Consider the following 27,852-nt stretch of genomic DNA (forward strand, 5'->3'; position numbering starts at 1 on the left):
AAATGTTATGTAGTATTTGGTGTAAATGGGTTTTTCGTTGATATGCAATTGTGTTTTTGCTACAAAGATGTTTATGGATATTTTTGTTTCAGTAGAAAGTCATTCTTAAATATATGTAGCTTTATTTATTTGCTTCTATTAAATTATGTATATTTTGCATCATCTAATTTTCTTTTTTCCGTTTTTATCTAAATTATATTTATGTGTAAACATTATTTCTCATCTTCGTATGTATCTCCAAAACATTTTGATAATTTGATATATTTATTATATTCATATTTAACATTGTTTTATTTTTATTAATGTGTTTGCAAAATAGATAATAATCACATTGAACTAATTAAACAAAATATTAGTTATTGTGTGTGTCTACGTCAAAGGGTTTAAATTAACACTAATCTAACAATAACTTATAATATTTCGCGCATTGCGCAGGGTAAAAGACGTAGTATATATATATATATATATATATATATTATTTATGAGATTCATATGTTCGCAACCAAATTGTGTATTTTCATTACCTTTTTCAATTTTTCTTAATCACCACAATAGAAGATATTTAATTAGTGATTGAAATTGATGAAAACATATCTTTATCTTTATATATATTAAAAAGTAACTGACCTAACTTTAATTGACTAATCACAGCTCTCAATTTTTCAAAATTGATTAAATCAGCACATGTCTAAATTAATTTACATTTTTTTGTTTTCCATCATCAATTTACACATTTAACCTGATTTATAAATAATTCATACTTTATTGCATAATGTCTATCTAATAACAAAATATAGCTAAAAGTTAGAGAAGTTACAATAGTTAGATTAATACGAATTAATGTTTATATCAACAAATTATTTTATATTATTAATTGTAATCAAACTAAAATATTGTTGTTATTAGTAATTGTAATCAGACTATAATTAAGATAATCATTGTTGTTATCAGTAATTAGAATCAAACTATGTATAGAGTACAGATTCTTCTTATATAAACTGAACTCTACATATAAAATCGCAACACGCAAAATCTTTAAAAACCACACGAACTAGCTGTTTCTTTTATTGTTCTTAACAACCATGGCTAACTAAAATTTAACCCGATTTATAAATAATTCATACTTTATTGCATAATGTCTATCTAATAACAAAATATAGCTAAAAGTTAGAGAAGTCACAATAGTTAGATTAATACGAATTAATGTTTATATCAAAAAGTTATTTTATATTATTAATTGTAATCAAACTAAAATATTGTTGTTATTAGTAATTGTAATCAGACTATAATTAGGATAATCATTGTTGTTATCAGTAATTAGAATCAAACTATGTATAGAGTACAAATTCTTCTTATATAAACTGAACTCTACATATAAAATCGCAACACGCAAAATCTTTAAAAACCACACGAACTAGCTGTTTCTTTTATTGTTCTTAACAACCATGACTAACTAAAATATAATTACATTTGCAAGATATCAATGAAAACTTGATCAATTGTTTAATCAGAGTTAAGATATTACTTCTCTGGAAAAATTTGTATAAAAGGAAACTCTACTACACCATTCAGCCTTGGTCAATTGGTCAATTTTTTTTCCATATACTAATTCTTATATTAGTAATATTATAAAACCCGTGTATCTGACACGGGTCTAAAATCTAGCATAAAAATAATCAGAACGTTTGACTTGTTCTAGCTCTACACAATTGTGGTAGAACATGAATCACAATTAGTAGTTAAACAATAAAAAAAATTTGAAATTAACCTTGATAAAAATGTGTTTGCAAAGAAGAGTTATAATAGAAATCCTAAAAAAAAAAATAAAAAATTTGGGGGAATAAAAATATATATAATCTTGGAGGGAAGCATATGAAATAGCCAAACTTAAACGAAGATATATGTAGATTACTAAAAAACATATATAAATTAGTTATTATAAATAAACAAATAAATGATGCCATAGATAAATTATGATTTTAACATATGCGTATATTTTATATTATATTTATATAAGTTAAGATATAAGTATAAATAAATTATGAATTTTAATTTGATTCAAATAAGTTTACTCAAAGGGACACTTGTCGTTCAAGGAATGTGTCATGTGTTGATTAAACAATACCTCAATCCTGTTTTAGTATATTGGTAGATTGTCGCCAATGAGTTGGTATTTAATTTAGTTTAGTCCGTTAGATCAACTTTCCTTTTCATCGTAGCCATAAAAACTCATCCTTTTAAATCGGATATATTGTTTACTCATAAAGGGAACGTGGATAAAAGAAAAGAGGTTTCTATTTTTAGTTGAAAGTCAGTTAATATGTTAATAGCATGTGCTTTTTTTTTTATCGAATTGTTAGTTAATATGTTAATAGCATGTGCTTTTTTTAATTGGATTGTTAGTTACTAAACTCATATTTATAGTGGATCGTAGTTTTAATTTTAAAAAGAACACACGGCCATTTATGTTCAAATATCCCACTACATATTTCATTTTTCTTTATACAACTTCAAAAGAAAAATATTTTTCATTCATGGTATTATGTTTGTTCAAATATCCCATTACATATTCCATTTTTCTTTATCAAATATACAACTCCAAAAAGAAAATGTTATCCGCAAAACCTGAAAATGGAATGATCTCATTGTCATTGACGATATGGAGGATGGCACGATAGATGATGTGGAGTTTGAAGATAATAACGCTTTTGCTCCACTAAATTATGTTGATCTTGTGAGAGATAATCTTACTTAAGTTATATGTACATGTAAGCTATTTTTTCATTTTCGATTTACAAAAGTGTGAACTTGATTTTGTTTTATATGTCAGATATACATATTTTGTAGATGGAGTTCCAATGGAGAGGATGACACAAAGGAGTATAAATCAATTTCGTGCCAAAAGCAAAAAGAGAATGTATCATCTTTAACTGGAGAAGGCACCCAAGCCAAATGTTTAGATGCCATCCATTAATTTTAAGTAATCATTCGATATGTATTTTAATCTAAATGTTTTCAATTTTAGTTTTAAAGTAGTATCTTTTAATCAAAGTGTTTTATGTAGTTTGGCTAGCTTGGAAATAAATGAATGATAAAAACAAAGCGCGTGATAACTATAAATGGGCTAATATTTTGTAATTTATTTCATTAAAAGTATTATAGGTAAATAGGTGAAGATGTTTAAATTAGTAAATAAAAAATAATGGTAATATGGTCAATTCAAAATCTACTCACAACTTAAAGGTCTATATTAAAGGGATATATTTTTGACTATACGTAAATTATCTCTAAGTTTGTTTCGGGTTCAATAAAAATAACTTAAGTCATAAACCTCTTTGAATAATAAAACCGCATAAACCCCATAAAATAGATGCAACCACGACTATATCTGTATCAAACAGAATTTAGAGATAAAAATTGTGATTTAAGTAGTATGTAAAATTAGGACGCACTATTGTAAAACTAACCGAGTTGATCCGAGTAATCTCCGAGTACTCGCTACAAGGTAGGGTGTCGAGTCGACCGATTACTCCGAGTACTCTCCGACATGGCCACTTTGACCCCCGGGTACTTACCGTATATACCCGAGTACTCCCAACTCGCTTGTCGGTCGCCTTGGGAACGATTAACGACTTCTGCAACCTTGTTAGGATGAATAAGATTGTAATCGAAGTCAATAAACAGAAGACACCAGGTGCAAAGGAACCATCTTTGATGAAAGTTAAGAAATAAAAGATTTAACCAAAAAGGATAAGAAAGACCAAATAATAAAAAATGTGAAATACTTGAGATTTAAGTGAAACCCGAGCTACGTAGGGTATTGTTCTAGTTAAACTAGGTTATTAGTTAACGTTGTCTCGGTGATACATTTTAATGTCAAACAAATTTGTTTTAGACAGATATAAAAGTATTCAAAATTCTATACCACTAGTTATGTTAACCGGACTTTGCCCCGAGAGGCATAACATCGTTTGCAAAAAACATATACAGACGGAAGATACATTCGTTTGTTTGTTTTTTTTTATCTAAACGTGAATCTGAAAATATATTATCGTATACAAATGTAAGATATAGTAATTACATGTTCAATTTTATAAAAAATTAAAGAAATAAAAAAAAAAACACAAATGCTAATCATATAGCAACTATAAAAAAATGTTCCAAAACGGAAAAAACAAGAATGTATGCATTAAAATACTTACAATAATATATAAAATACAAAAAGAAATGAAAAATACAATATAAATCATTGTAGGAAAATAAAGATAAATGAAGGTGGATAACATATTAACTTTGTCCAATAAATTGTAAAAAGGCAAAACAACTAAAAGAACGACAACTTTAGTTAAAAATAAATAAATAAATGTATTTTTTTTTGTTAAATTTGGTGACCGATAGACAATAACTAATTTCAAAGAAAAATTACACACCAACACCCATTTAAAAAGTACTCCTAATTTGCAGCAACATTTGTAACCCCGTAAGAAACTATAATATCATTTAATGACCATTACCCGTTGGAGAAAAAGACCCCACACCAATGACCTGATTTACAACCGTCATTATTACTATCGTTAAACACCCAAATGGTACTTAACATCGATAGGTTATTTTTTTTTTTAATGTTAATGACTATTATTGCAAGATATTTATGACATGGACTAATATTGCTTAAAATGTTTGTGGCACGGAAAACGATCCATGCTTTTTATATCTATATAGAGAATATATATTTTAATTATAGTATAATTTTTTTTCGAACATTCAGTTTGGATACGACATAAAGGAAACATCACTGTATAACGGTGAAGTCTAGCACGTATCCTAGACAACAAGATGTTGACGATGGACCGTTACAAGTATCTTGAAGGGAAAATCTCACGGCTTGCCATCCCTGGAGATCGAACTGAAAACTTTGAGTAAAACCAAGAGTGTCTGCCACCAGTTAATTTAACCATCATTGGTTTATAGCATAAATTAATAATTTTTGTAGCGATAAGTATTTGTAAATGTAATAAACTATGGTCGAATATTTATAGTGTGAAAAAATTAAAGTTGTGTTCATTGTATAAAAGAACTTTCAAATCTCGTGCATTATATGTATTCAGCTATATGTGGCAATCACATAAGTTGTCACTTGTAAATTTTTGATTGGTCGAATACATATACAATGTACATGATTTAAAAGTTTTTAAACACAATGAACACAACTTTAACATTTTCACACTTTCATTCATAGTTAATTACATTCATAAATATTAATCCCATTTTTATATGATTATTGTTGCATACTCTATGATCGTCTCTTTTAAATAATCTTGGAAAAACCTTTTAAATATCAAATCAAACTAATATAAAAGTAAATGAAGCTAACTCAACTGGCAAATGCATCACTGATTTTTCTCACAAGTCTTGGGAGATGTTCCCTGATATCGAATACCGAATAACTGTTAGAAAAAAAAACTAATATAAAACCTTTTAAAATACAGATCATTAAAATAATTTATTTAGTTCAAATTTAAATCCTAATCGTGATTAGCACTAGCACAACTCTTAGGGCGTGTTTGGTTCACATAATGTTTTTGGAAGGAATGTAATCTTTCGAAGGAATTGTAATCTGAAGGAATAAAATTTGACGCAATGTTTTTGATTTTTTGAGAATTCAAGTGACGGAAGAAATCAAATTCCTTTCTCCATACCCAAAGAATGGAAATTTCATTAAATGATGAAATGTTTACATTACTATGTAATGAAATTCCTTCCTCTTTAAACAATCAAACGCATTAATAAATGGAATTCAGTTTCATCTTATTGGATCAAATTCTATGAAAGTAACTTAGAAATCTAAGTAAACAAGCTTTTTTCCTTTTAAAATTTCTAACTTATTGTAATAACTTTTCATTTTTTTTTTATATTTTTTAAGAACAGCTTTAAGCCAACAGATTTATATCCCTTTCACCTGCAACACACATCAAGAGAGAGAGAGAGAGAGATGGGAGAGGTGAAGCACATACTTTTGGCAAAGTTTAAGGATGGACTGTCGGAACAACAGATCCATGATCTCATCAAAGGTTATGCTAATCTCGTCAATCATGTCGAGCCCATGAAATCTTTTCGATGGTAATTAACTAATTATACCCTTTCAATTTATATTTTATATACTCTAGTAATAATTATGCTTACAATTATGTATGTATTTACTGCTGCCAGTTCATTTTTATTACATATTGCCGTAGTGGTACTAAAACATAGTATTTGGGTATTTGTAGATTAGTGTTTGCCTTTGTATGAAAGTAGCATAGTAGTATATTTATCTGCGCAATGTGGCAGTGGCGAATAGTTTCAGACGGCTTTTTGGTCTTTCTAGTGGTGGACGGAGGTCGCCACTTGTGGTGATATGAGGGGAGGGGAGGATAAGAGAGGCTAATGTCTTGTACTCTTGTTGGGTCCGAAAAAAGAGAGGGTGATGTGTCACATTTGTTCTGGCGGTCGGTTGGTTCCGGGAATTGGCAGATATGGGCTCTCCCCGACGAGCCATTAAGTCGCTGAGTATTGCCGTCTCCTTACGCGAGTCAGTGTTGCCTTTGTAACCAAATGAAGCAAAGTTGTTGTTAAGATCTCGATCTTGGTCTTAAGATATTAAGAATTTACGATCCTGATCAAAGAAAATGATTTGTATCTGTATAGGATCTCGATCTTGATTATAGTATCTTACGATCTCATTCCAATTCAATATTGCTCGGTTCGAAATAATTAGCTAGAAGACCACCAAGAAGCTTAATTTGGTTATAAAATGTTAGAATGTCATCAATGAATGACTTTTACCGGTGATATTTATCCGTTATTATGCTCCAAAGGTTAAGTTTCTCAAAATATAATGTATTACCATTAAACTTCAGCAATTTTAATTCACATTTCTGGTATTGCATCATTGTTATGATATTTAAAAATATAAATATTTTATAAAAGTATCATACTTTTAATATTCTGATATTAAATACAAAACACATAAATGAATTTAAAACATATAGGTAGGATTTTTCGATCTCAACCTGATCTTACGATTCCGATCTTGTAGAGACAAACATGATCTTGAGTGGAATCTCGATCTTAATAACCTTGGAATGAAGTTCATCTCTGTTTTGTCTCAAGCATGATATATATAATGTTTTTCCAAATTAATGTGACATCTATCATCAAAGAATATCTGAATTTGCTCCTACATTTTTCTAATAATGGTGAATAGTTTTCTGAACTTTGTAAAAATGTTGTTACAGGGGCAAAGATGTAAGCATTGAGAATCTGCACCAAGGCTTCACTCACGTGTTTGAGTCAACCTTTGAAACCACTGAAGGCATTGCAACTTATTTAGCACATCCCGCCCATGTCGAGTTTGCCACTGGCTTTTTGGCTCAACTTGATAAAGTACTGGTCATCGACTACAAACCTACATCGGTGGAGCCATGACCATTCTTCTTCTTGCTGTTGTAAGATATGTTATGTGTACGCTTATGTTCAATGAGTTTCTTTGTTTAAAGGATATGCAAACTGGAAGACTTATATTAGTCATCTAGTCAAAATAATAAACTTATTTCCTATAACAATATCAATAGTTTACGACTTTTAACCCATCTTGCCTTGTTCATGTGGTATTTTTAGTCAAATGTCACTGGTAATTTATTATTTTGTTGCTCTAATTATAGGGTGTATTGTACCAATAGTTTCATAATTGCCCAACGTAGGAGAAAAATCATAATCATGCTCAGTAATTGATGATAATTTCTAAGGGTTATAAAACGATCCTTACAGAATTTATATTGCCAAGAATCTAACATTTAGTACTTATAATTCAATAAAATTAATATAAATGAATCTTCAATCTTGCGGATGAAAGTATGGAGTGATCCTTTACAAAATGGTTACCTTTTTCTGCGTTGCTTCCACATCATACCTAATCCATTTACAAGTTTGCGAAATAGGTTAGGGTTCTCTCATCAACAATATTCAAATAAGCTATTAGTTGGTGTTGTTGAAGTATGACACATGTGCTTTACTAGATAGATAGTGTCTAGTATCATTAACCCCAAATGCTACTGAAGTAGAGAAGTCAAAGGGAATTTTTTGGGGAGAGTCTATGCGACCTTAAGCTTATGGTTTTTATAAACTCAAACTCATACTTAGATTTCATGTTATACAACCAGGATACCATTAGGCCACAAGTAGCTTGGTCTGAAACTCATACTTACCTAATTGAATGAGGCAAAATTTGTGTAGTATGTGACAGCTAGACATAAAGTTTACACTTCAACTTTGTATATAGTGTTGTAGATAGAAGAGTTTGTGCTACTCTTTGATGTTTTTGACATTACAACAGATATTTCTTGTTTTCTTTTTATGTTATTGTTTATAATCTGCAGAGAGAGGATGTAAATTGACAGCAGTTACATGAATACACATTATTATGAAATTATGAAAAAACTAAGAATCTAGTTTATTATGTCTATAGTGGAACAAACAGTATGGCTGTATGGTGAACTTAGTTGAGTGAGCTGTGATTATGGAGTGCCGATTGCATACTATAAGCCAGAAACTGGTAGCTACTTAGCTTTAACTGCTTTAACTTACCTCCTTAATGTGTTCATAGTGATGCAATTTGCAAGTTAAGTAATACATTATTTGGGCATATAGCCGACCAGAAATAAGTTGACAAGTAGAATGAAAGACACCGCTAGTCAAATTGGCTAAGATATGTGAAGTTCTGGATGAACAGAGTACAGAAAAGCAACATAATGCAATGATACCAACCAGGATAGTCTTGTCCCTTTTGTTAGATCATTGCTTTGGTGAGCACTTTCAGTTGCTACAGGTTTCCTAGGATATACGCCACTCTCACTAAATGCCAATCCTGTTATATATGTATAAACCCAATACATTATACAACCAACACCACCAAAAATACTATCGAACCAAAACCAGTGGTGGAGATGGTGCTGTCCCAAATCACAAATCACTATTGCAGCCAGAATGTTGTAGATGTAAAAACCATGTGATCCACCAGAATGTTACTGAAAGTCTCATGTAAACCAAAGGTACGAATTTAGGATGAGAGTTAAAGGGGGTTCGCCGATTGAAGATCCTTTTTTACGGGAATGGTGTTTACCGATTCTTTGTAAAGGCTAAAGACGCCTACTTTCCGTATATCTGCTTAATCTTAATGGATGGTTCAAGTGCAAGTTTCTTCAGAGAATTGAACATTTCATAGGGAGGTTCATCTTGTTTTGATCCAGTGCCTGAGACTTTTGATTTATATTCACCATCTAATTTTCATAAAAATAAAATAATCTAAAAAGCCATTACTCATTAGACGATGCAAAGAACACCATCAGCATCATAATGTTTTCCTCGTTCATTAGTTATATACTTTTGATGACTTTTTGGTTTTTGTATTTCGTGTCGGCGTTGAAACTCGCAAGGTAATATCATATGTGTTATTAAAATTGCTATGTGAAATGTCTACAGGTAGAATCCCTGCTCACTAGTATTAATTACCTCTAAGTGTTCAGAAGAAGTACTTGATGCATTCTTAACCAGAGATATCAACTTAGCTAGCAAGATGGAACCTAATTAGAGTATTATATGTGGGTTCCTTCTTGATTTCTAAAGCTTACAGAGTCTACAACAAGAGAAAAGTCATCGATGAAACCAGCATTGACCTGCATAATGGGGTCGAGGAGAATACTCGAATAGTTACGGCTTCTAATAATATTTGATTGTTTCGAGTTATGCCTGAAGGTCACACATTGGTTTTGGTGCTCACTTGGTTTGAGGATTTGGTAGAAATGGTCATGTCTCCTGATATGGGCATAATCTCATCATAACGGGCAAATGAAAAAGTTGAAGGGTATAAAATAAAAACAGAATCATTTTAAGGGACAAAAGTTCAGAGGATATGTTGTCCAAATTGAAATTAGAATATTTCATCCTACCAGGTATAAACCGATGGAGTTCTCTAACTTAGACTCAGTCAAGACAAAATAGTCTAGATTCTCGTTTTGATATTCGATTTGCATTTATATATATAAAAAAAGTTTAAGGACCAAATAAAAATATTAACGTAAGATTATAACTCTAAATAAAAAACAAAGACTAAAGAATAAAATGAAATTTTTAAAGGTTCGAACACTAAAATGAATAATCCTGTGGCTCATCTTTTTAATTGAGGCATTATTTGGTCAACTTGATTAGTTTCACTTCAATACTGAAAAAATGATTATTAACTAAGTCTTCAAATTTATCTTTTGTCAAACATATCAAAAATTCAAATAACTAAGATAGTAATTACCATCACAAAATAGTACTCGTAATATGAAGTACTATTTTATTTTATCAAACTCCTCGTAAGAATGAGTTTAAAAGTGAAGTATCCATTCAATGATACAAGTCATTTGTCCAAATACATGGAATCCAAAAACCACTGTTTTGGGCCGAAACCACTGCTATTTTATATAGGAACTTGGGGCCGCCGCAATTGAAACGTTAAAGAATCTCTATTTCCACGTCACATTTTGGCCCTACTTTTAGGTTCTTTGTACCCACTCCCCTAATTACCCGATACCCATGGGCCATGGTAAAGTGGTAGGGTGTTTTTTGAGTTTTGTATCATCTAAATTCGATTTTCTTTTTTATAAACCTTTATATTTTTAGTAATATTTCTAAATATTTAATCAGTTTGAAGGCAATTGGCAATCCCGGACTAAGATAATTGACTTTTATAGTTTAATTTTATACTTATTAGTATCATGAAAATTGCTCAGCGACCCCAAGATAAAAATCCTGGCTCCGCCATTGGAGGGGGGGGGGGGGTGGGTGGGAGGGAAAGACTGTCTCGTATAAAAGGTCATAGACGAATACATAAACCACAAATTAGAATTATACATTATATAGTACAAAATAATGCTATATAATATCTACAAACTCATATATCACAAATGAAATAAAAAGAGAGTATGAAGAAAAAGAAAATGATTTTACATCTAATTGGTCCACTTTATTTACCAAATCAATATTTACACGTGTGATTGTAATTGATTTGTTAACCTAGCATTCATACATAAAAGGTTTGCTAATCAATAGATGGATTGATAAAGGTGATATGAGATTTGAGGTTTTGGTTCAAATTTTAATGTGAACAGAATGTTTTATTTTTTATATATGTCTCTAATTTTATCTATCCCGACATTCCAATTAATATATGATTTAAACAAGTTTATGTTTTATATACGTATAAAATCAACCTTTTATAGTGAGATGTGGTTCATGGTAATACGATATGATAGAAGGTTCATGATTGTGCACCACTTCATAGTTTACTATCTGGTTCATTAATAACGTTTAACAAGATTTATGGGTTAAAAGTAATTAAGTTTATATGCTCGAATTGTGTAGTAAAAGTAAGTTTATACACTCAGTAGGTTTACAAGTTTGTAATATGTCTAGATTACAAACTTAAAAAAAAAAAAAAAAAGGAAATTAAAGTGGTTTGGATTAATGTTACTCTAGACATAGGTTAGATGCTCGATCCTCATCTCATGTAAAGGCTGAAAATCTTTTTTTTTTTAATTTTTTTTTTATCATTTATATAGAACCTGAAAGCAACCTCTCTACCTAAGTAGAGAGGTAAGGTATGTTTACATCCTAACCTCCTATATATATTATCGAGATATTAAGTCCAAAACTAATAAAAAAAACAAAAGTTGACAGGTTCTTATATCTTACTATTAAAAGTCTTATTATTGAAAGTCCAACGTCCCTCCCTTTTGTCAGATGCAATAAGTGAAAATGTAAAATATTTCAATCCTTATCAATGTTTTTTCAATCTATAAAATGGAAATTTTTCTGAAACATAATAATAACAAATTCTCGTATGATATTCAATTAATCTAAATAAAGATTTCATGAATTACATGACCTAATTATCCTCGTATGGTTTCTCTTTAATTTACTAACCATTTGCTTTAGTCTCTATAAACAAACACACACACAAAAAAAAGGCTGGTTACTAAAAGAGGAAACAATTATTCGGTTTTTTCCTTTTAACAAATTTGTTCACCAAAAAAAGGAAAGAAAAAGAAAGCCGCAACTTTCTATATTTGTATATATATATGTGCAGCTGGTCAGCTTTGTTTTCCACCGTTGAGATTCATCTGCTCTCATTTTGTCTTCCCCTTTTCTTTCATTGGCTGCCTTAAAAAAAAACTTTATTTCAACCCCATCCACTTGCATCTATATATATATTTATATCATGGGGATGAGAATATAAGGCTGTCGGGTATTTAAGCTTAGGTGTGAAACACTCACATATTGTTTTGTAATCCATAAAAATCATAGGGACCATGCATTTATTCATTAAACAAGAAATAATAAAATATTAGTACGTGAGGGGTTTCACACCTAAGCTTAGGTGCTGGACAACCCTTATATTCCCTTTTCTCTTATATCATATATACTTTCAATATATATTTTATCCAAAACTAGCTACAATATCTGTCATTTCTGTTTTTGCTAGAATTAGGTAGTTCTTGAAAAAACAAAACATGTATGGTGGTCTGAATAGTTCAGCTTCATCTTCAGATGCAATATCTAGAGATATGAATGCGTTACTATATTCCTCTAGTTTCAAACATCCTTCAGATTCCGAGTTTGCGAAAATTAAGCAGTTAATCTCATTAGATCCTTATCAAGATAATTACGATAACAACGATACGTTGTCTAGCCTAGACGATACTAAAAACAGAAGGAATAAACCGCAACAAGATGATACTAATAATAATAATCAAGGTGAAGCTAGGAACCCCTTAATGCGAAATAGGTCAACTCCTAGCTCTTTTTTCTCAAATCTGCTGCTTAACCAAACTGATGAAAATGAGTTTCTAGATCCTGAAACGGATGAACGGTTTTTCGCGAAAAATGAATATAATGAACATGATTTTCTACAATATGAAGCCTTGAAAGAAGGCGGCCAGGATCTGCAAAAAAGGCAAGAGCCTAGTTTACATCATCCAAATAGTACTTATGGTTATATGAATTCAAGTGATTGGGATTCGGCTAGCTCGAATATAGCCAGGCAGACTAGTTCTCCATCTGGGTTTTTGTCATCGTTGACCAATGTCAAAAATGGTAAATTATTTCAACTTGTTTGTTGATTTTTGTTTTTACTAATTTCAACTTGCAGTTTGATTTGTTTTGTTTATAGTTGATTACTAGATTTAGCAACTTGACGTTTATTTGTGGTTGACTTTTTTTTTTTAGTTTTTGGGCTTTTGGAAGTCATTAAGCTTCATGTATCTTGATTTCTGTACTAATTAGTTTGTAAAAAGTGTTATTGACATCTATCCTTACATTTTATGGTTGTAAAAGTCAAACTGCCAAAATAAAGCAGAAAAAAAGGCTGTGTTCGAGTTTAGGATCTTTAAAGGTGTGCAAGAAGTGCGACTGTACAGGGTCTTAAGTTTTCGGGCTCAAAAGATTTGGAGCCTCAGAGGCTCAGAGCATTATTTGGCTGGCAAAATTTTTGTGTAAATTAATGTTATGATTCATCATGGCCTAATGAAAGCTTAATCTAATTCTTGGAGTAGATTGATTAAAATTGGGCTGCTTTTGATATTGTAACTCTCAGATTTTTCTGGCATGAAAGAAGCGAGAAAAGGCAGTTCGTCGAGTACTTCAAATAACCATATCAGTTTCTCATTAGGGTCATCTTCATCATCAAGATTCTTGCCCCAAATAGCTGAAACCGAGAATGGGTTGCACAATTCCACCTTTAATAGCCACAAGAGGAGCAGAGATGGTGGTTCAAAGATGTCACAGGTACGGCTTCATTCAACAATCGCTTCTTTGTAATTTTCATCTCAATTATGCTGAGCTTTTCATGGGCTTATTTGCAGAATGGAGAGACTGCAAACCGCCCGTCTAATTTGGTTCACCATATGAGCTTGCCAAAAACTTCTTCTGAGATGGATGCTGTTGACAATTACTTGCATTTCCAACAAGACTCGTCCGTTCCTTGGAAAACACGTGCAAAAAGAGGATTCGCCACACACCCACGAAGCATTGCAGAGAGGGTATATTACAAAAATCTTTGTACTAATCTTAGGTGATTTGTTGCAATCCAGCATTGATACTATTTTATCTTATTTTGCACATCATATTTAGTTGAGAAGAACTCGAATCAGTGAAAGAATCAAAAGACTGCAAGAGCTTTTCCCTGATATGGACAAGGTATCATATCTTGGCCCTCAAATGATCCAATTTGCTAATCTTGTTTCATAACTTGTTACAACTTGCAGATGATATATATACCGTAATCAACAAAATGTGAATATGCATGAGACTAGAGTTATTTAGCATTCTCATGAAAGTTGAATATATATATATATTGCCCAACTGTTACTTATAGACAGACTCGGGCTTCTTAAGCATAGTTTTTCATAAACGTAGCACACGCACTGAAACTGAGGAAAACTCCTTTTGTATAAGATTTGGCTGAGCCATAACAGCTTAACAAGGATTGCAATATCCATGACCTCTTCTTTGATTATGAAATAATTGACTCAGTGGCAAAAAATAGCTCACTCGGCCATATAAAATGAGTTGACCCATTTTAGCAGTTTGCCCTTCCTTTGATAAACTTAAAACTTTGAGAAATAGGAAACTTCATTGGCTAGAGAAGTTTATAGAACAGGGGATCCGAAACTCACATATTTTTAAAACCATTTTGCAGCAAACTAATACAGCAGATATGTTAGATATGGCCGTTGAGTACATTAAAGATCTCCAAAAGGAACTGCAGGTAAATTACATGAATTTTTAAAATAGTTTGTGAAATTTTTATTTGATCTTGAATTTTTTTTATTCCAGACTTTGAACGATGCTCGAGCAAGATGCACGTGTTCAAGTGAACAGTTACAGTCTGGTTCAACGATGTAGCTTGCTTTCTATGTTCAAGTGAGCATTACATAAGCAGCAGATGGATCAGCAGGTACCAATCAGATTAATGTTGTAAAATGTATATGATCTAGTTTTTTTTCTTAATTAGAAGAAGGCATATAATTAGATCCAACATTTGGATGACCCAAAGTGGATCAAGAACTTTGTCAGGAAGTTGATGATGTGATCTGAATTGTGGGTTACTTTTTGTTTTCGTTTCTTTTGACTTTGTCTCGTGTATCAGGTTCATTTAGCTTTATTTTGTAAACAGGAAATACAAACTGAAAATAAAGAAATAAGAGTAAATTACACAAATGGAGAATGGTTTATAACATGAAACAGATGGAAACTTTATCAAATTCAATGATAATATAACATTAGCCAGCGAAATGATCTAATGCTGCAGGAACATAAAAGATATAACATCAAACGGAAAAATATGACAACCTAGGATCAATGTAAGACTATAACATAGTAAATTCCAACACTTAAGCTACTTGTTTATTCTCATAAATTTTCTTCAATCAAATGACTAGACGCCACTCTATGCTCACTCTTACTTCTACATGAGCTCACCTGCACCATATAAAAAGCATCAAACAAGCAATTTTACAACTACATGAATAATATGCACATATATATTTGTGTATGTGTAATAGTATGTATAGAATAGAATGTTTACATGGTTCAAAGTTGACACTGCATTTCTCCGGAAGTTGCATGGCCATGCTACGATCGACACCAGAAATAGGAGGGCCGTTGACCAGAACGCACAAACAAGGTTGACCAAGAACTTTGATTGCATTACAGCAAGCCTCATTCGGTGGAATGGGGCTAAAAGGTGCAACTGATGCACGGCAAGGTATAAGTTGCACCAATGCTGAAAAAAACGTGCTACCACATGGGTGAGCCACGGTTCCTTGAACCAGTAGTCCTATAATCACCACCACCATGAGTGCTGCCATTGTCTTTGATCTATTTTCCATGGTTTTAATGAGATATCTGACACTTGTAATATATATGATATATTTGTGTTAGAAGTAGCTACTTGATGGAACTTTGCTTTGATGGATAAAAATATATATAGATACAGATTTTGTGCAGGTAGTGATAGAAGCCATTGTTGGTGAATCACAGTTGGTTCATGCCATTCTTAAGTTTCAAATCAGCACCATTGGCATGCTTAAGGAAACAGTTGTTAAATTCCTTTGTCATGACTAAGTTCTTTATCTTCCCGTGGGTTTAGTTCATTTCTAGTTATACATTTTGACCATTGAACGATAGGTAATTTGCGCATAGCTATATGATTAGGATACTCGATTTATTTTTACCTCTCAATTGTTAAAGATCTTGTAAAGATTATAATTACAAATGACCGAAGTAACACGTAATTCCTACCATGTGCCTACTTCTACCCTGTCATGCGGCATATTCTACTTAAAAGTGCTGAGCATGAGACACACAATACTGCCAACCAATGTCCTATTTGGATTGCGAATTTTTAAAATCACTCTCAAATTGTTAAATAAACCTCTATATTGTGTCCATTTTGTAATCAAATGCAGCATCTTCCCACCAAAACTATGGAGGCTCCACCCCCTTTTGAAGCCGTAAACGGCCCTTTAGGTTGATACAAGAATCGAGTAATTTGTACTGGACATGTTTCACTCTGCAATGTACTATACAGTTGGGCGGCAGCGAAGGAATGCACATAAAAATCTAAATTTTCTTTGTGCAAAATTTGTTTCCTTTAATTATAGGAAAACAGTTTGAAGGCATATGTCAGGATACTTTCCATCGACTAAGGATTGACAAACTTCGATCAAAAAAGTTCATTATTGCTAGTTAGGCATAACAACATTTATAATACTAATTTAATTGTAGCAATAATCACAAACCTAGATTTAAATGTAACAATCAGGTCTCTCCATCCAGCAATCAAAATCATCCAACACTTGAGGTTGCAGTTTTAGATTGTGTTACGCTTTCAAAGCATCTACTGTTTCAAATATTGACTTATTACCCAAAAACATATACGTAAAATTTCTCTCCAAATCAAAAGCAAAATGAGATAAAAACAAACACTAAATAGGTTGGTCTGAGAACTGATTTTATATTTTCCGTATATCTCTTTCAACAGCCCCATTGGCATCTTTTTTATACCAATGTAGAATAGCACTACTAACTTAAAACAAAACAGCTACAAAGTGAGAATTGCCATTCTAACCCAACCTGGAAAAAGGCAACTTATTAATATATACAACAATTAATATTTCAAGACAGATTATGCTAGGGTACACAGACTCGGACCATAAATCATAATGATTCACTAACTTAATGTTTTGTTCAAAATCAATACATATCTGTAAGTTAAATGCTCCAATGGCAGCACTTTCCGGATCAAAACTTTGGAGGCTCCATCCACCTATTGAAGTCGAGATGACATATCCGCAAAAAATCTCATTTTCCTTGAAACCATTCTTAATGCAGCGCTACCTAGATGCCCCAGCTGCAGCCCCTTTCTCATATTCACCTTGCTCTTCTTTTGCAAACTCTTCGATCAACTCACGTTGTCTTTTAGTTAAACTCCTGAATACATAAAAACAGATATCCACATAGAATATACCTTTAGTTCACTTCGCTTGTCAAATTCGGATATCAAGAGAACTTATATTGTTATATGTTTTCATAGCAAAGCAGATTTCTACCCTATATGATTCTTGACTTGGTAGGCTGAATGTGATTTTATTTACTCCAGTCTACCAGTATTAGGTTTACTACATAACTATTACAGTTGATAACTCTACATAACTACCATTGGAATGATTACAATACTTATGTCCTGATTATTCCTAAACCCTAGAACCTTGGATAATTCTTCCTATTACCTCTATCATTTATTCTTAACATCATTAAGATGAGCAATAGCTTTATTGATAAAAAAAACACATTTATATTTATCTCTAATCTTTATGATACAGGTTGTAATCCCCAAACGATGCATCGGTTGGCAGGTTTTATTCTACGATTCTTCAAAATAAATAATTGTGTGCCTTAGAGACACACAAAAAAACCCTTGATAATCAGCAAGACTTGCACAGGGAAAGAGCAAGAAAACATACGTTGGCATGCTGACATTGAAGTGCACATATTGGTTTCCTTGGAAGTACGAATTTCTTGGTTTAATTCCTGATCCAGAACAGATCAAAACATTACTTGATCCTAAACGAAGGAAGATAAACTCCAGACAGTACATTTCCCTTCAAAACTATCATTAAGCCTACCTTTTCCCTTCAAAACTACTTTCTGACCAGGTTGGGTTCCTGGACGAACCTGCATATACAATAATTACATTTAAGAACTTTAACAAAAAAACACCATAGTTAATTGTAAGTTAATGTAGACAGAACCTTAAGAACAACATCTCCCGTTAATGTTGGAATCTGAATAGTCCCTCCCAAGATTGCCTGCAAGTAGAGAACAGGACAACCATCCTTTTAATTAGTTACAAACTTCCATGAAAAAACCGGAATAAGAAGAAAAGAATCGAATAGATAAACTAACAGTAATAAAACAACTGCCAGGACGCAGGAGTTTTACACACTGATGTCATTACTCCACTCAGAAAGTTCTATGACATACATATAGAGATTAATAATCAAAATAAAATTGCCTTGATTAGCTTACCTACATGTTGATTATCAGATCTGTTAGATTTGTGTCTGGTTGGTAGTTTTGTACTTCACGTGTTGGTTGAAGTCGATTTTTGTCAACACTACCACTAAGCTTAGCACTCACCAAAACCACACAAATTGATGTATTTTTTTAGCAGGCTCAACTGCATAAATTGTCCCTCAATTAAGCATCAGACTGCAGCCTTAGTCCAGTGCCAAACATGTTAAACATTTATCCCTATTTTAATTATTATTCCCAAAATAGGACCCTTATTTTGTCTGTCATGTCACCGTTTAAATTAAACTGCGTGACAGCACTAACATGGGTAAAGAAAACTTTTGGCTTCATCTTGATCTTTTGTCATTTCTCATCATCAACTAAAGCACCTCCTTAGGTGCCACCTCATCATCATCAATGGTTTTCAAATAACTCAAAATCTTACATCAACATATACAATACTACTGTAGATACTTTTTTTAATCAGAGAGTGTTACATATCACATATTTTGTCTCAAATAGTTCTCGTGTAAAAAGAATAGAAATTGTGAACTAGTAAAGGCAATCATATCCTTATATTTAAGACTCTGCTAGAAGCACATCTTCCTATTCGTTGGTCAGTTTCAATGACAGCAACATGGTGGAACTAAATTGGAAAACTGCTAACTTAAATGCTGTAGACTTAGAGGTCAAACCTTTCTTAAGAGAACCTACAACTGAGAGTTGCTTCAGGGACAACTAAGTAGTTCATGCTTGCTTATGCAGCCAGTTAATTTAAGGTGAATATTTAAATGTTTCTTAGAAAAGCATGCTCTAGTTCAAAAAGGTTGCTTATGTCCCAATGTGGCAATAATCAAAGAGGGCAAGGTTTCCAATAGAAGTTAAAGTTCTATGTGAACTTAAGATGGTTTTTCACCTTAGTTCATTATTACCTGAGTGACATTCAGTGCAGCATCAACATGAATATCAGGTCCTTCTCGGCGAAAAATAGGATCTTCTTGGACCTAGAAAGTTATCATAACATATATAAAATACATACAAGATATGAATTTAAACTTAAGGCTTTATACATATGCATTATAAGCATGTGTACACACATGTATATACATGTGTGTGCTACCTAGCCAACTAAATGTAACTTGATCTTTACCTTGATAACAAGATAAAGATCACCCGGCCGGTTGCCATCAGGATCTGCTCCACCAGCCCCGGACATCCTTAATTCTTCGTTTGTATCTACCCCTGCAGATTCCAAACACTGAATGAATCAACAAATTATAATTTTACATTTATATGACTCTTCTGATCACCGATTGCTTATACAAATGATCTATAAATATGTACACTATCTTCATGATTCCACAAACAAATGTACAGTCAATTACAAAATAATTGTACTTGACATGAAAAATAAAAGGATATAATCTAAGACATTAATCCATCTGAAGTAACTTAAGTGTCGATCCATAACCCAGACAGAAGTTAATTAAACTTGGCCGTTTCGTCAACAATATATGCTACTTAATCCATCTTGTGTTCCTAAACAAAGTGAACTTTGAATAACCGAGTAAAGTAGCAGAATTAAGAATGTACTCCCTTCGAGTGCCATATTTACCCGTGTCAAATACACGGGGTTTATAAAATTATCAATATAAGAAATAGTATATGCTTGAGAAAATTACTTATAGGTTAAAATGTGAAACTATAGTTTAACAAATTGAAGTATTTAAATGTAAATATTGAATGATAAATCAAATGGTTTAAAAAAATCATATATCATTATTCATCTTTTGCAATACTTTTTTGTAAACAGCATTCGTTGTGATGTTTTTGTCTTCCCATCTTTGTCGCATATCAGCACCCGAGAGATCGCAACATACAACTGTTTGTGTGTGAAAACTGGACGGTATAGATACAAACCAACGTTGTAGATATTGAGAAGTTTGTACCTTCTCGTGTGTATAGACAATTGTTAGGAAGGAGATTTATGATTTTATGGTTGGAGTGGTTGTGTGGGATTTGTTTGAAGTGTTTGTGTGTTTCAGCATATAGGTCTTGGTCATATAAATCTCTTTTAAATATTAATATCATAAACCAAATTAACAGATATGTTGAAGTTTGTTGGTATAATTTATATATATAGTTTATCCAAATTAAATAGGAGGTGGCATGTATTATTAGTATATATAGATATGGTGTATGATTTATAGTTTATCCAAACCAAATAGAGTTGGTCGAATAGCTTTGGTCGATTTATTAAGCTTGATTTAATCACATGTTGAAAATCTTAATTTAGATAAATTAAAAGTTGTGATTGGTCAATTGAGGTTAGGTCAGTTGCCTTTTAGTATATATTAAGATCATGTTCCGCGAAATAAAAAATATATATATGAAATCAAAATAACCCCAAGTGTAATCCAGTTCCTTATTCACTCACACTCCTCAATATGCATAAACAAAGACAAGAGATATCAAAATCATAAGCCATTAAAAAAAAAAATCAAAATCATAAGCCATTAAAAAAAAAAATCAAAATCATAAAATACCTGGCATTATAGTAACTTTCAAAGTTTTTGGTCCTCTCACCACTCTCTGTCCATTGCATGACTTGCATAAACTCTGCAAGTCAGCCAGCACTGTAAGTCATAATTCTAATACTTAAAGAAAACATGTGAAGCATAAGACAGATACAACAGAGAAAAGAAAGCACGAAAATTGTTTAACTGCATTTCTGCATCACTGCATTTCGGCAAGCTCATGGCACATAGGCATAGCCTGACAGGCGTTGGCCTCATAAGTCATAAATGTGTGAACACAGCATGCTGAAGTATCACATACACACAATGACACATAGCTATTGCATCTGGTCATAGCTACATACATACATTACTACAAATATTGGATGCTGCTGGTTATGGCCAGTCGCTAAATGCATAAAACAATACTTACTATAACTAATTACTAACTATACAAACTTACTATCATATGCATATGCTACTACATACAAGTATAAAGCTTACTCTTAACAGCATCAATAATGCAACTAACATGCATACTAACTAGCTAGATACATATATTGCATCATGCATACCGATCAAATAAAAGGAAGCAAAACACTGATACACATTTGGAGCCTGAACATCTGCATGCATGCATGCATACACGAGGTTTCATTACCAATGTGGATTTGGCCTAGTGCTACCCAGTGTGCCCCAGATACAAAAAATTTTGTGGGTTCAAGTCCCAGCAGGCATAGATGGATAGGTGTGAGTAGACCTTTGCCGTTCAAAAAAAAAACCCAGCATTCATATTTCATACTTCACAAAAGAAAAACTTAACTTAAAAGATAGAAGTAGTCATTTCCATGACGAAGCCGTAATGATCTAGGACTTGGTTTATACTCTAGGGTTCTCTTGTAAGTCTTAACCTGATGGCTAAGTTTACGACACTAATAAGATCCAAAGCCTGGATAACAAAACGTTTGATCTAGCAGAATAAGATATTACTAGCTGTCCCTCGACCAAATGGTGAGGGTTCAAAACTTCATATCCTGTCTAGGACACAGATGTGGAGTAGAGCATTTTGTCTCTTGGCCGCTCAAATGAAGAAAATAGATCAAAAGCCCGAAAACAGTAAACAGACCGCTTAATCACAAGATGACAAGATCCACACCACCATAGTCTAGGCGCGCACCTTGAATGTGTCTCTCCTGACCCTGAACAAAAGACCAGGGATTTAAAGGTAGGTGTACCTGCGGCACACTTTGCATGCCCATGGCAGATATCTTTCAGCTTTCACATAACCAAGAAAACTATAACTAACAAATGTATAATTTAGTAATGCAAAAACCAACTAAGATCAGACCATGAATGACACATGTAGCCCTGCTAGCTTTAGATAACTTTAGCTAATATTATTTTATTCGAAACACAACTCTTTTGTTCATTATATTTTGCCACATACCTTAACATATTTACCAGTTCCACGGCATTGAGGGCAAGTGACCTGGATTCGGAATGGACCATTTTGACTGATTGTCTGGTGATGAGGAGCCACATGTTAGCCTTCATGTATTAAGATTACAAAACTTTAGAAAAATATAAACTATCATGAAACCCACCATGCCTGCTCCTTGGCAGCGCTTACAAGTCTCTGGCTTTGTTCCAGGAGGAACACCACTTCCGCCTGCCAATCAGCAAAAGTAAGTTCAATAAGCTAAACCAGTAAATATCAAAGAAGCAGAAAATGTATTAATTGCTAAATGAGTGTATCATACCACAAGTTTCACAGGGCAAGTCAGTGTGGAACGTTATATTTTTGGTACATCCCTGAACAGCCTCCATAAATGAAATTTCAAGGGATATCTATTCATCGTACAAGAAAAAAAGAAATTAGAAAAGAGATGGCTAATCAAATGCATAAACAGCACAGAAAAAATTGCACTGAACTAAGACCTTTAGGTCCTGGCCACCGAATTTCTGACGCCCAAAACCAAAAATCTGCAGAAAAAAAACAAGAATAAATGAGCTATAATAGAAAGGATACTACTTGGGAGAGTTGCATTAACGTCAAAAAGAAAGCGTCCGCAAATCAGATATTGTCGACAACTATAATATAGGATTTCATATGTTATTGACAAAGGGTGATATCTCCATTTGCATCCAACTATTACAGAATATTAAAATAGCAAGGATTCTACTTCATTTTGGTTGTCCTTTGTTCATTTCCCTTTTGTACCTCTACTTCATTTTAGTGTTTGCTTTGGTAGAGATAACTTTTATAATCTGAATCAGAACTCATGTACCACAGCTCTTTTATTTTAACCTGTCTTATGCTTGTACTATCCTATGCAAATCAATTTAAAAAGGAAGTTCATTAATACTACCTGTAATGTAGACATCTTTTTTTCCTGGTGCATATATGTAATTAAAAAAAAGAATACTAGTGTGATACAAAGAAAGGTTGCACTTTAAAGTAGTACTTTAACCCTTTATATAACAGTATTTTTGGTATGCTCATATAATATGAAAAAAGATAAGACACGCTTGTTTCCTGTGTATTGATGTAAATTATACTTTGAGTGCTTAAAATCATACTTTTAGTGCTACAGTATTGGCATTTTCTGCAATATTTCTGTAAAGCAGGTTACTTTCTTGTTTCTGCTGATGAAAACTTTTTGTTCAGTAAAACACTGACACGAGATGTTGTGTTTGCAACGTACTTTAATTGGAAAATTTGCAAAAATTCCTGACATACTAAAGTGATACGATGTGATGCTTCATGCCTTATATCCTGAAATTGTTGAACTTGGTATTTACGATTTCTTTAATCTATAACCATATGCATAGATGCATATAACATATGTATGTACATGTGTGTGTGTATATTTCTTATATATGATCTTTACTATGGAGAAGAGAAATAACTATGCACACATATTATGCGCCTAAAGGATCTGATGTTAAGCCATTTCTAAGACAATCATAAAACAGGTAACTAGTTCTAGCCTTTTAGGTTCATGAACATGTTTGAAATCATTGTCACTGTGACCAAAATGTTTATAAGGCCGTGTTTGTTCACATTAACTATTTAACTATCAAAAACTCACATCATTAATGTCCTGAAATGGATTGCCCCAAGACCCTGCACCAGGACCAGCTCCACCTCCCTCAAAATTTTCATGGCCCAACTGAAGACATGAAGTAAATATATACGTAAGCAAATAAAAAATGTACGAAGAAAAAATACGATGCTATATCAACAATATAAGAAGTAACAAAAGTATAACTAATATACGATGTATACAAGATGAATACAGCAATGAAAAAAATTTCAATGAAAAGCCACTGGATGCAGACGAAGGACAAAAAGAGGCTATAAATTGGTTTATATGTATTTAATGACATAGTTGTCAAGGGCGAAGGCGCACTCAATGCGCAATGACCGCAAAAGGGACTTATACAAGCAGCGCAAAAAAGCATGGTCCCGGGAAAAAAAAGCGCCCTAAGGGCACATTTTAATGACCTATTAGACACATCTCTGGTTGTACTCTCTATTTCACTAGCAACTCTAATGACAAATTATAGCACAAGAAGTAAGCACTTAGACATATGATCAACTAGGAACATTAATATAAAGTGTGAACTTAGTATACCCCACGAAAAATCGGCAGAAAATCTAAAAGAGCAGCACTAAAAATTTACATAACAAGGGTTGTATAAGAATTAAGAACCTGGTCATACTGTGCCCGTTTCTCCTCATCCTTCAGAACCTGCAAAGAAACAGAGTATTTGTGAGCCTTCTCACTTTGTATACTTGTATGCAAGCTCTTGTAGGCTTTCAAGTTGAGGTGTAGATCATATATGTTGTTAGCATAATCATGCAATCCCAAAATATAAAGTTTCTAAAACAATTACACTTTTTCTAGCATTGTTAAACAACAAAACGTTAGTATCTCCTGTAACAGTTTAGGAGACGAGAGTGAGGCATATATAATTAGTTAAGAAACGTCAAAATTTAGACACCACATTAGTACCTCATATGCCTTCGAAATTTCCTGAAACCTTGTTTCCGATTCAGGATCATCTTTATTTGCATCAGGGTGCCACTTCTTGGCTAGCTACATTTGCCAAATAACATGATAACTATTTATATATAAAATTTACATGAATGTGCATCTAATTAATTCCACACATGTAAAATACTTTCAGCGGATGAACAGAAAACTCAAACAGAGAAGTACAAACCCCATAATAGGCTTTCTTGATTTCTGACGCAGTTGCATTCTTACTGACTCCAAGCGTATCATAAAAATCTTTTGCAGCCATGTATGCTGGTGAACATAAAAAAAGGTCCAGATGTCAGGGAGACTAGAAAACTTTCAACATCTTACAGAAATCAATCAGTGTATTAACATACGGTTAAACACAAATTGCAGTCCCAGAAATTCTTTTACTTATTCTTCCCTGCCTTGAGTAAATTGAGGCAGTGCATTTAAGAAGGATTATTAGTACACCTCTATAAAGTTATTTCAAATTTGTCAAAAAGCATGTAACTATGATCAGGATAAGTTAAAGCTTATTTGACACCCCTATAGAGTTGTTTCAGTTTATTGTTCCTGATTTTGTATACAATTTTCCCGGTATCAAAACTTAGAGAAGAAAGTGAGAGTGATTAAAATGAGATGCTCCTTACTCAGTGAGACTCCTTTATTGGCAGCTTTCATAAGATGATCAAAAAACAGAATTATATGAAGCCTAACAGCAGGAAAGCCCATAATTTTTAAGAGGACTATGTGATTCACTAGGACGAAAGATGCTAAGATGTGGTTGATGAAAAGGCAGTTCACTAAGATGACTAATACAAACAAGCCTAGCCATCAGTAACAGAATGATGTAGTAGATAAAAAAGGAACAATCAATCAAAAACGACTAACAGATTGATACAAAACGAGCAGAAACGTTATATGACTATATCGAATAAAAGCAAAGAGCTTTATTACATACAAGTGCTATGGATCGCTCTAGCATTTCCATTAACCGTTCCAAGACATCGCCCATATCTCGAATTCATAACTGAAACAAAACATCATCCCTGTCTCAGTATTGCCTCTTTAGAAATCTCCAAAACAAAAAACAAAATATATATATACACACACACACACATTATATTAAAGAATACCATTTCTGTAATTGTAATAATGGGGAATCTTGTATTGGCCATGAATTGATGATGATCCAAACTTCCTAAAACCTCCTCCTTTCACCACTGATTCATAAACCTACACATCAATCACAAAAGTATTATTATATCATATATATATATAAACATATACATATATATATGATTACATACAGAATTGTTATGGAGGGAGCGGCGAACAACCCATGCAATGAGTTTAGAACGAAACATTTGTGAAAATTGGGTTTTAATTTCTGAATTATAATTATAATAATAATATAAGGAATTAGGGTATAACGGGAATATTTGGTAAAACCCTAATGAACCCTAATTTAATTTGGAAGATGGTTTCTACTGCTACTTGGTTCAGAAGCTTCTAGGGACAGGACTTTCTAGTTTTCCCCTGTGTTTATGGATTGTTTTGCAATTAACTTAAAAATAAAATTAAAAAAAAACTCTTTTAATCATATTTCGTATTATGATTTTCTTTCCAAACCTATTTTTTTTACTTAAGAAAATAAAGAAAAAAAAAAACTAAAATAAAGTTATGACACATGCTAAGTTGATTTTTGAAATACTCGTTTTATTTAAGTACAAACGTCTTATAATGTAAAAAATATATATATTTATACTATTTATTAAAGAAAATACCCCCATGTTGAAAGTTACATAGGAGGAAATGTCTAAAATGCTCTTCCATGTAATATTTTAATCTACTACCCTTAAAATATATAATATTTTCACTTAGCACTCAAATATTTTCAGTTACACTACCTCTTAACATTAATGATTACGTTACACTATCAATCTTTTATCTTTTAAAATATCTCCATTAACCATTTATATTAATAATCTACACCAATCGACGCCTCATCTGTCACCAACCGTCGCACCTACCACCACATCGTCGCCACCATGATCACCGCCGAATTGCGCGAGTAACGTGCTAGTTTTAAGAAAAAGAATTGTCCATTCTTCATAAATCAAAGGTATACATGCATATTAATACGTTTAGTCACTAATCATGGTGCATTTTAAATTTAATTATTAAAATACATCTCTATCTTTATATATAATAAAACAAAATTGTTTTTTTATAAATACTTTTATAAAGTTTTGGATGTGGCAAATTCATATTTCATCTTAAAAAACTTTTTATCTAATTATAATATCATGTATAAATAAAATAGGAAATAACCCCTTACATATTTAATGAAAATATTGATCATTTATTTAAAGAATAAAAATTCTCTCTTATATAATATTACAAATAAAATGTCTTTTAATTTATTTAATTGATTTATTAACTTATATAATTATTGTGTTAGTTAAATTATTAAATTTATATCAAGTTATAATGTTTTAAGAACAAAATTACATAAAATTTTATATTATATTTTATAATTTTAAAATTTTAATTAACATGCCCGGGTTGAACCCGGAATGATTAACTAGTGGGTAAATAAAATAGCATTTTAGCTTTTTATTTTTAATCAGATAATTTTATAGGTATTT

The 27,852-nt window shown here is 32.2% G+C and overlaps 4 protein-coding genes across 4 annotated transcripts; 2 read left to right on the forward strand and 2 right to left on the reverse strand.

Moving 5' to 3' along the window:
• Positions 1-5,918: 5,918 nt before the first annotated feature.
• On the forward strand, positions 5,919-7,631 carry LOC122596604 (stress-response A/B barrel domain-containing protein HS1). The gene is made up of 2 exons (XM_043769216.1): positions 5,919-6,120; positions 7,278-7,631. The coding sequence occupies exons 1-2, from the start codon at positions 5,993-5,995 to the stop codon at positions 7,465-7,467; spliced, it is 318 nt and encodes a 105-aa protein (XP_043625151.1). The 5' UTR covers positions 5,919-5,992; the 3' UTR covers positions 7,468-7,631.
• A 4,900-nt stretch (positions 7,632-12,531) lies between these two features.
• On the forward strand, positions 12,532-15,205 carry LOC122595037 (transcription factor bHLH130-like). Its single transcript, XM_043767317.1, has 6 exons — positions 12,532-13,176; positions 13,676-13,866; positions 13,944-14,120; positions 14,212-14,277; positions 14,780-14,848; positions 14,917-15,205. Exons 1-6 carry the CDS (start codon positions 12,594-12,596, stop codon positions 14,983-14,985), a joined length of 1,155 nt encoding a protein of 384 aa, XP_043623252.1. The 5' UTR covers positions 12,532-12,593; the 3' UTR covers positions 14,986-15,205.
• Positions 15,206-15,547: 342 nt separating this feature from the next.
• LOC122597169 (protein M7-like) lies at positions 15,548-16,015 on the reverse strand. Its single transcript, XM_043769797.1, has 2 exons — positions 15,668-16,015; positions 15,548-15,561 (listed from the first exon to the last, which is right to left on the reverse strand). The coding sequence occupies exons 1-2, from the start codon at positions 15,969-15,971 to the stop codon at positions 15,548-15,550; spliced, it is 318 nt and encodes a 105-aa protein (XP_043625732.1). The 5' UTR covers positions 15,972-16,015.
• Positions 16,016-17,186: 1,171 nt separating this feature from the next.
• On the reverse strand, positions 17,187-26,723 carry LOC122595036 (chaperone protein dnaJ GFA2, mitochondrial-like). The gene is made up of 18 exons (XM_043767316.1): positions 26,512-26,723; positions 26,338-26,437; positions 26,163-26,231; positions 25,404-25,489; positions 25,193-25,276; positions 24,890-24,928; positions 24,266-24,346; positions 23,112-23,156; positions 22,934-23,021; positions 22,778-22,842; positions 22,621-22,695; positions 21,204-21,276; positions 19,808-19,899; positions 19,590-19,661; positions 18,396-18,452; positions 18,270-18,318; positions 18,108-18,174; positions 17,187-17,574 (listed from the first exon to the last, which is right to left on the reverse strand). Exons 1-18 carry the CDS (start codon positions 26,566-26,568, stop codon positions 17,478-17,480), a joined length of 1,296 nt encoding a protein of 431 aa, XP_043623251.1. The 5' UTR covers positions 26,569-26,723; the 3' UTR covers positions 17,187-17,477.
• Between the last annotated feature and the right edge of the window lie 1,129 nt (positions 26,724-27,852).

The sequence above is a fragment of the Erigeron canadensis genome, chromosome 4 (assembly GCF_010389155.1).
Source record: "Erigeron canadensis isolate Cc75 chromosome 4, C_canadensis_v1, whole genome shotgun sequence".
NCBI classification, from domain to species: domain Eukaryota; kingdom Viridiplantae; phylum Streptophyta; class Magnoliopsida; order Asterales; family Asteraceae; genus Erigeron; species Erigeron canadensis.

Coding starts and splice junctions, on each gene's coding strand:
- LOC122595037 (XM_043767317.1), top strand. CDS start 12,594: ATGTATGGTGGTCTGAATAGTTCAGCTTCATCTTCAGATGCAATATCT. Junction 13,177..13,675: donor GTTGACCAATGTCAAAAATG/GTAAATTATTTC, acceptor TGTAACTCTCAG/ATTTTTCTGGCATGAAAGAA. Junction 14,849..14,916: donor ATCTCCAAAAGGAACTGCAG/GTAAATTACATG, acceptor TTTTTATTCCAG/ACTTTGAACGATGCTCGAGC.
- LOC122597169 (XM_043769797.1), bottom strand. CDS start 15,971: ATGGAAAATAGATCAAAGACAATGGCAGCACTCATGGTGGTGGTGATT.
- LOC122595036 (XM_043767316.1), bottom strand. CDS start 26,568: ATGTTTCGTTCTAAACTCATTGCATGGGTTGTTCGCCGCTCCCTCCAT. Junction 25,490..26,162: donor TAGAGCGATCCATAGCACTT/GTATGTAATAAA, acceptor TATGTTCACCAG/CATACATGGCTGCAAAAGAT. Junction 23,157..24,265: donor CATTTCAGGACATTAATGAT/GTGAGTTTTTGA, acceptor TTTTTTCTGCAG/ATTTTTGGTTTTGGGCGTCA.
- LOC122596604 (XM_043769216.1), top strand. CDS start 5,993: ATGGGAGAGGTGAAGCACATACTTTTGGCAAAGTTTAAGGATGGACTG. Junction 6,121..7,277: donor CCCATGAAATCTTTTCGATG/GTAATTAACTAA, acceptor ATGTTGTTACAG/GGGCAAAGATGTAAGCATTG.